Source organism: Equus quagga, chromosome 16 (genome assembly GCF_021613505.1).
Source record: "Equus quagga isolate Etosha38 chromosome 16, UCLA_HA_Equagga_1.0, whole genome shotgun sequence".
Lineage (NCBI taxonomy): Eukaryota > Metazoa > Chordata > Mammalia > Perissodactyla > Equidae > Equus > Equus quagga.
Genome location: NC_060282.1, coordinates 41,096,974 through 41,106,056, shown reverse-complemented (window position 1 = coordinate 41,106,056; position 9,083 = coordinate 41,096,974). Strand labels below are relative to the sequence as shown.

Genomic DNA, 9,083 nt, shown 5'->3' with positions numbered 1-9,083 from the left:
TAACAAAAATTTTAAAGACATTCTTTATGTTCACATTGTAAAAGTCAAACACAAATGTCTCTCAAACATTATTACTCACTTTGTGGAAAAAAACCCAAAAACAAAAATACACACTTTTAATTGTTTTAGGAGTTTTAAATACAACAAAAAACTTGTTTTTCACTGTTGTGTTCTTTGAGGCAAGATCAGAATCAGACATTCCCAGCACACACAGCAGTGGCTTGTGGAACAGTGTAGGCAGCAGGTTCCACACACTTCTTTCCCTGCTTGCTATGGTTCCATGCTCACTTCCACAAAAGCAAGCCCTTCAGAATTTAGGGGTGGAAATGATGACATTACGGAATAATTCTGATTTATATTAAAAAGATTAGTCTATAACCTTAAAACTTTTAACTATTATTAATATCCAACCTTTACAATATACTTTACAACATTAATTTCCAAAGCGGAAAAGTCACTAGGATATAGGGAGAACGTATAATCTGTCTTTATATTTTTGCCTATTTTTCCAATGCCTACTTTTTGTTTTCTAATACACATCTTAGCACAGGAGCACATATAACCTAAACAGACACAGATTGGGGCTGCATATATAATTTTTTTTAAAAAAGGTGCAAAATCAATTATATTTGGAGAGCAGAGGTTGAAGAGGGCTGTTTCCCAATCCTGGCAAACTTGGGGGTGAATCCTCTTTTCTTTCATTCACTAACTTTTAAAGTCTGCAATCTAGTCTGCTGTTTGCTCAAACCTGCATGCTGTTTGCTTCAGGTAAGATAAAGTCACTGGCACTTGTTTCTCACCCCATTCCATCCCTGCAAGTCGGGCCCTGGTGGGGCTGAGAGTCTTGCTAGTCTACAAAGGCCAGATAAAGGTGACTATAACACTTGGAAGAACGCTATATCCTTCATAAACTGAGAAGGTAGCCAATCAGTGAGGAAACTGACTAGAGTGGCTTATCTGAGCTCCAGGAGGCAAATACTAAATAAAAAGTATCTCACAAGTCTGGAAAGAATTGTAACAGATAAGTAAATTCAGTAGTTTTTCAGAATAATGTTTAGAATTCAAAAACTCCACCAATAATTATAACAGACATTTATTTAAATTAATACATTTGCAGCCCAAACAGTTCTAAATTGTACATTTCAGGTTTAACCAACTTCATAAAAACACTTTGAGGACAGCTGCACCCGATTTCAACTACATGATTACTTTTTTGCCCATTCTTCTCTCTCTTTTCTTTCCCGAATAACCTCTTTCAAGTATGGTTCAAGGTAGAATTTATCCTAGAGAATAAAAGAAAAAGATTAGCTGCCACCATCACATACTGACATATCCCAAGCACTCAACAGCTCTCAAACAAAAGAAATCCATCAAAATTCATTTCCAACTTAAGAAAATATATCTCAAGTAGACTAAGAACTGTCTCTTTTCTAAAATGTAAAAACCCACAAAGATATTGTAATAAGTTGCTGATAGGTTATGAGAGGAAAGTCTGTCAGAGAAGAAAAAGAAATGAGAGTCTACAAGTGTTTGCCCAGATTCAATGCAGTTCAAGGGGTGAAGGTTTGCTTCAGAGTCCTTCCCAGGAGCTACAAGGCCACTCAATGCAAAGATCACATGAACACCACCATTTTGTCATCTGAGCAGGAAGCAGAGTGTAGAGGGAGAACAATGGCCTGGGAGGCAGAACACCTGGATCCCAGCCCTGATCTCTCTTCTAGAGACTTGCTTAGTGATTTTGGAACAGTCACTTCACCTTTAAGTCTCAATGTGTCCATCTCTAAAATAGAGCTAACATTTGCTCTATTAACCTCACCAGATAGTCATAAGGATATTTATTTAACATAACTTTAAGAACTCTAAAGGAGAACATAAAAGAATGTGTTTCTCCATTTCTAATACCAATCCTTAATGACAAACATTGTCAGACACATAAAAGCTGTTCTACCTCCTCATATTTTGTCCACTGCTCTTTAGGCAAGATCTGCTGCCTCATGGTCAGGTCCAGTGCTCTCTTAATACGAAACACCCTGTCGTTATAAAGGTTCTCAGGAAGCCTTCTTATGGCTTCTTTTACGTCGTCATTCTCATGTATTGTATCATCTCGCATTAACCCTATCATGGAAAATGAGAGTCAGATTGAATATGCATCTCAAAAATTACGAATTTTTCTAAATGAATAAAATATCTTCATGGCATAGCTTAAGACTTCGGTGAAATATCAAGAGTTAGGTATGATGGAAACAATACATTTCATACATAATGATGAACTTAATGGATTATTTCTTAAACAGTACTTAGAAACAATATATAAGCCTTTTAAAATCTACTGCCAAAAAATTCACATTTTATCTAAAACAATTTTTAAAAAGTCTATCTTATTTTTAAACATACCAATAAACCACATCTCTACTTTCTTATACTTTAAATCTGAGATCAAGGTACTAAAGAATCTTAAAATAACGTACTAAGGAACCAGTAACATTTAAGGATGCTTCCATTAAGCTTCAATAACAAAAGATGAAGGTCATGGCAAATTATCAAGTTCTAAAAAAATCAGGCATCAGATGATTGTAAAGATGTCAGAGAACTTTAACATCTGAAAAATCTCTACTTTCAAAGTTCATGTAACTTAAATGTTAAAATCTCAAGTGGAGGAGTTGGGAGAGGGAGTATATAATAAGGTAAATGTCCTGCTACCATATTTCTAGAAGACAAATCATTTCCACCTCAAACATCTGAGATGATTCCATCCCTTTCTTCTGAAAATAAAAAAAAGGAAATGGATTTAAAATAACTTAAATGTGACCTAATTTTAAAATCTTCTAATGTACACAGGTACAATTAGCTAAAGTATTTTTTTGGAATAACAACTCTTGCAAAAGCACTATGCTCATAAAAAGCAAAAAAGGAAAAAAAAAACAGAAGAAAGCACAGATACTCACCCAGTTTATTGAACCCAGCAGCATTGTAATACCATTTTCGAATACCCTCCAGCCACCGGCTTGATGCTGCAACTGATGTTGTCACACTGTTAGTTGCTATAATTCACTGTATGTAGGACCCAGTACTCCTATAGTTACCTTGTTAAAGAATGCAAACATACGAAGGGATTTCCTTTTAAAAGCATATACTCTATAATCTGTAGACAAAAACTGTTTATCTTATTTATGAGCAAAAGTGACTGCAGGTAACAAATTGGGCAGCAAGTCATGGAAAAAAGAGTAAACTGAAACAGCTAACATACAAAAGATCTATAGGTAAAATTACTGCCTCTCCAGCCTCTCAGAGTCAAGTGTCCCATCTCTTTACATCTCCCTGCTATTATCAGAATTGAGGGGCAGGAGAAAGAAAAGGAACTCAGAACTTCTCCATCATTTGCAGTTTGAGAACTAGATTACAGGAAATTGTAAACTTTTCTTTTCAAGGGAGTTAGAGTTGTATGAAAAGGGGAGATTTCAGTATATGCTTGCAGGTCTAAATGACACGCATCCTCCAAAATTTTTATTCTGCATTACCTTTATTTCCCTTGGCTACCTTCTTTAAAAATATATGTAGCTGTGAGAGGATTTTGATACTTTAGGCATTTAATATTAATATAGACTAGTAAAAGAAGCCCATTTTCCTCCTCCCAAGCAGCTAACTTTCCACCAAAGGAAGGGATGTTTGAAAATCGTTGAAGAGAAATAGGTAAGGTTAAAACTAGGGAACTCAGTAGGAGCTAAGGGCAACATCATAGTTCCTGATGTTTATAGAAGAGATGTGATACAGAGAGAAGAGGAGGTAGAGCAAGGTTAAATTTGCTTTTAAAATTCTCTCTAGGGGGCCAGCTGGGCAGCATAGTTGTTAAGTTCGCGCACTCCACTTCAGCAGCCTGGGGTTTGTGGGTTCAGATCCGGGCGTGGACCTGCACCATTCATCAAGTCATGCTGGTGACCCACATACACAGTAGAGGAGGACTGGCACAGATGTTAGGTCAGGGCAAATCTTCCTTGCCAAAAAAAAAAAAATTTGTCTCAGGCTAGCCCCTCACCAAGGAAGGAAAGCAAACTCTCCTTTTACTCCAACCCTTCTCACCCTCTACTCCTCAGTACGTCACAGATTACACTGCTTTGGTAAATCTCCTTGGAAATTAAGCGCCATGTATAACACTGCTTCTAGAAAAGCAAGTTATCAAAGAGTAAACAATCTACAAACATACTTGTCGAAAACAAATTATTTGTAAACATATTTACCAGTGATGGTGATGATTAACATTCACTGAACACCTGTTGTGAGCTAGGCACTATCCTATTTGCTTTACCCCCACTAATTTGGTTTATTTACAACAAGCCTGTCGTTGCCGAAGAGGAATAAGGCTTCCAGAAGTAATCCTACCCCAAATCAGGGCCAGCTAGTGACAGGGGCTGAGGCCACATCTATCTAGTTCCCAAACACAGCACAGAAGCAGAGTGAGTGCCTTCAATATCCGTCAAATTAATGAAATAATGAATAGTCTCCATCACCCCCAAAAAGCTCAATGTCATTTAGGTTAACGGATTTTTCTGGCGATCTGATGTTTCTTAACAGCTTCATAACTGCTGGGGGCAAGGAAAAGAGGACAAACATTTTTTAAAAGCTACTCCAATTTATACCGCCAGAGGGCAGAGATTGGCAAAAAAGCAACAAACCAGAGACAATCCTACTTTATATTCATGTTTTGTTTTAAATATTTCGGTAATTTCTGTATTCTATTCCATAACAAATATGCTTGTTCTAGTGCCCACAATAAATACAAATTTCTCCAAATCTGCAGATCAAGTTGACGTCCCAGATAGGCCAAGGTTAACCTGAAGCTTCGCTGTAACCCTCGCTCAGCGGCCTCTACTTCCCAGTTTGAGAAGCGCGAGAGATGGAATGAAGTTTCAAATCCTATTTCCTCCGGTCACTTCGCCTCAGATACCTTATCAGCGAAAAAGGGAACTAACACCTCCCTCGTCGCGCTGGCAGGAGAATCTATCGAGCTAAATCACAGCGCTTGGCTCACAGTAAGCAATCAAGTTCATTTTGGCTGAAAGTCTCCACTAATTATCTCCTTGAACACTTCTAGGGCCGAGGGGAAGGAGCGCCAAGCACGGGCAGCCGGAACGCGGGGCTGTCGGAGGCCCGCAGGCACCTTCACCGACCGCGGCGCACACCCCAACCCTCCAGGCGAGCCCGGCCTGTGGACAGCACCGGGGTGGGGAAAAGGCGTCCTCAGGCTGGACCGGAGCCGCCACCTTCCCTCACGCCGCAAACCTGGCCATTCAGAGCAGAGGAAGAGGAGCAAGTTGCTATGAGAACAAAAGGTCGAGCGTGCGACGCCCGCCAGGCTGCACACCAGCAACTTACCGGTAGGCCTGCTCGCCATTTTGACCCGAGACCGAAGCGGTGCCTACTGGGTAAGTCCTAGAGGACGCGCTGGGCCCCGTGCGCAGGCGCCTCACGTCCCGACGCGAGGCAAGGGAGCACGCGCGCGCAGGCGCACTTCTGGGGGCCGACGTGCGGAGTTTTACTTGCGCTGCATCTTGACTGGGTCAAGCAATGTAGTTTCCTGGGCATTTTGCGCGTGGCGTTCCAAGAAGCGTTCCATGTGACGTGATGGGAAGAACACTCGGCAAGGAAATAGGACACCGGGGCTCTAGCCTGGGCTCTGTCACTGACGCGCTATGAGAGCTTGGGCGGTATTAATTGTGCCCTTGTGCCAAGCAGCGCGCTAGGTGTTTTACCGACCTGTTCGCATTTAATTCTCTTATCATTTAATTCTAAATATATAAGGAAGGACTATGATTATCCCTATTGTAGAGAGGAGGAAACTGAAGCTCAGAAAGTTTGGATAAATTGTCCAAGGGCTAGGAAAAATCCAGATTCTTCTTCTAGAGTCTGAGAATCCAGATAGAACTTTGGGACTCCTTAATTCTATGACCATATGTTACACTACTAACCCAGGAGACACTAACCCTCTCTGGCCTTCGGTTTCTCCAGCTGAAGATCCACATCAAGCCATTTTAGTGGAAGATTTGTTCAGAAAAAAAATTGTAAATATTAAATCTAAGATGTATAGCAGAATCTGCGTGCAATTTTTAAGCTAAAACCTACTACACTTTAAAGGTCTCAGCCCCAACGTGTTCAGTCTAAAGCATAAAAATCTAGGGACATAAAACAATTGGGGGAGTTAGTATGACTGATGCTCATTTAGTTACTGGTGAAGTTCTACCACCACTACTGTCTTCGTCAGCTCAGGCTACCATAACAAAATAGCATAGATTGGGTAGCTTAAGAAACAAATTTATTTTCTCAGTTCTAGAGACTAGAAGCCTAAAATCAAGGTGCCAGCACAGTCAGTTCCAGGTGAGAGCTCTTTTCTTGTGGCTTGTAGAGGGCTGCCTTCTCACTGTGTCCTCACATGGCAGGGAGAGACCAAGCTCTTTTGTGTCTCTTCTTATAAGGGCGCTAAGCTTTTCTTGAGGGCCCCACACTTAGGACCTCCTCTAAACCTAATTATCCCCCTAAGGCCTCATCTCCAAATGCCATCACATTGAGATTAGGGCTTCAACATAAGAATTTGGTGGGGGGAAACAATTCAGTCCATAGCAACTACCCACCAATATCTACTTTTATTGTCTTAGGTCTTAAGCTGAGATCTGGGACAACATAGTACTCCATCTTATTGTAAATTCAGAAGTTTAGATTTAATGGTCTTAGTCACATTCCAGTTCTAAAATTCTGTTGCCTTCTCCCTTTTTCTTCTCTGCCACCCAAGTTTCTCATATTACTCAATCCTGTAGGCAGTACTAAAAACTGATGAATGGCTGCTCTAGGATACACAAGCCACAGTGAGGTCTGAATGATGTGAAGAGATGCAATACGTTTGTACACTGCCACACTGCCTTACAAAAGGTACATAGTGAACTACTCTCCTTTCCTCCTCACCCTTTAAGTTTCAGCTTGCTGGTTACAGGGTGAAGGTGGAAAAAGAAGGAAGACCTTGTCAAGGGATCAGATACCCAGGACTGTGAGAAAATCCAGCTCTTGCAGGCATTAAGCCTAGAAAGGCTGGATGTTTGCTGGTAGTCATTAGTGTTGAACCAAAAATTATTTTTGGTTTCCCTCCTGACACATGGTAGGATTGCACTTCTCTGACCCCTTAAAGCTAGGCATGGCCATGTGATGCTTTGGCCAAAAAAATGCATTTTAAAAGGCAATTCTCCACATTCTTTCCCCTTCCAAAGACTGGCTACACTAGACACAGTGTAGGCTCTATCAACCTCTATCACTAAAGATGATATGGAGCAGAGCCTTTTTGGTCCCAAGTTGGACATGTATGAGATAAAAACTTGCATGGTTTTAAATCATTTGAGGTTTCAGGACTGTTCATTATAGCAGCACAACTAGCCTATTCTGAGATGAGCGGGTTGTTAATAAAGGCAAAATGAGGTTCTGAGCCATAGAAAGACCAGGCTGGATGGTTCCATGCTTTGTCTCCTGGCTGTACTTTCTTTGTTTCCCATTTATTGATTTCATCCATTAAAGAAATCCATGAAGGCAGTTATCTATGCCACACTCACTACGGTATTCCAGGAACTCAAATACCTGTTGAGCGAATGAATAAAACACATAACAGGAAGGCCACTATACTTGGCCCTGACCAATTACAAATTTAGTTTTCACAAAGTTTCAGGACATCCAGCACACCACAACTCTGGCGCACAACAAACTACCCCAAAGTTAGTGGTTTAAAATACCTTATTAGGGCCCAGCCCTGTGGCCAAGTCATTAAAGTTCCATGCACTCTGCTATGGCAGCCCAGGTTTACAGGTTCAAGTCCTGGGTGCAGACCTACTCCACTCACCAGCCATGCTGTGGAAGTGTCCCACATACAAAAAAGAGAGGAAGATTGGCACAGATGTTAGCTCAGGGCTAATCTTCCTCAAGGCCAAAAAAAAAAAAAAGAGGATTGGCAGCAATGTCAGCTCAGGACAAAATCTTCCACAGCAAAAAATAAAATAAAAATAAAATACCTTATTCTTTCTCCCAATTCTGAATTCAGCTGGGTAGTTCTGCTCCATGTGTTATCTGCTGGTGCTGGACTATTCAAGATAGCCTCTTCCCTCACATGTCTGGTGCTGCTGGCATGGCTGGCACAGCTTGATGTTTGGCTAGAAATCTCTCTCCACCTCATTTCTCCAGTAGAATCACCAGACCTCTTTACACTGTGGCTCAGAGTTCCAAGAGGACAAGCCCCAATGTGCATGTGCTTATCAAGCCTCTGCTTGATGACGCCCCATGGACCAAATCACACTGGCCCAATCAGTGTGGAAGGGGACTAAAAAAGAGTGCAAATACCAGATGTGGCTCCTTGGGGGCCACCAGTGTTAACTGCCTACTCAATCTTGTGATCCTAAGGCAGATAAAGTCATGATGCCTCATTTTACCAATAAAGAATCAGACTCAGAGGTTCAATCATTTGCCCAGGATTACATGTCTAAACGGTAAATGGAAAAAAATGTATCAATCCATGCTATCAATCTTTGCAAGTGGCAGTAAGTCAAAGGTTCATTACGGCCTTAGTTACTATGTCTCCTTGCCCTCTACTTACCTTCAAACTACTATTCTATCTTTGTTCCCTTTCCTGATTCTCAGTAGCCAACTGTGGGCAACTTTGAATATCTGTGCTCAGGAAGATAACTGTGAAGATAATCCAAAATGGAAGGTGTTTTGTAGCATTATCTAGTGAGTACCAGATATTTATGAATAATATGGTATCCTCCAGAAAATCCTAACATTTCAAAGAAAATAAAGCTGCCTTATAATGAAACTACTTTAAAAGACCTGTGAATATAAGAGGAATCTCCTCTACTGTTCTCATCTTCACCAGAATGACAACATGGCAGCCTGTAGTAAACCAACTCTCTCTCTCTAAGCCTGCTGTATTTTTAGTTCTCTCCTTCCCCAGAAGGAAGGAAATGGTTGAGTCAAAGAATTAAGTCACTAGGAACTTGTGAGAAAGATCTACCACAAGTGTACGCAAATTTACAGTATCAAGAAACTGTTTCCAATACCAA

The 9,083-nt window shown here is 40.8% G+C and overlaps 1 protein-coding gene across 1 annotated transcript; it reads right to left on the bottom strand.

Moving 5' to 3' along the window:
- Window positions 1–1,077: 1,077 nt before the first annotated feature.
- Window positions 1,078–5,459, bottom strand: LOC124228230 (cytochrome b-c1 complex subunit 7). Its single transcript, XM_046642584.1, has 4 exons — window positions 5,371–5,459; window positions 2,946–3,017; window positions 1,949–2,115; window positions 1,078–1,283 (listed from the first exon to the last, which is right to left on the bottom strand). Exons 1-4 carry the CDS (start codon window positions 5,387–5,389, stop codon window positions 1,206–1,208), a joined length of 336 nt encoding a protein of 111 aa, XP_046498540.1. The 5' UTR covers window positions 5,390–5,459; the 3' UTR covers window positions 1,078–1,205.
- Between the last annotated feature and the right edge of the window lie 3,624 nt (window positions 5,460–9,083).

What these genes read in the sequence shown, in the direction of transcription:
- LOC124228230 (XM_046642584.1), bottom strand. An exon ending in TGCTGGGTTCAATAAACTGG is followed by an intron (nt 2,116 to 2,945) that starts GTGAGTATCTGT and finishes TTTCCATGATAG; the next exon opens with GGTTAATGCGAGATGATACA. An exon ending in AGTGGACAAAATATGAGGAG is followed by an intron (nt 1,284 to 1,948) that starts GTAGAACAGCTT and finishes TTTATTCTCTAG; the next exon opens with GATAAATTCTACCTTGAACC.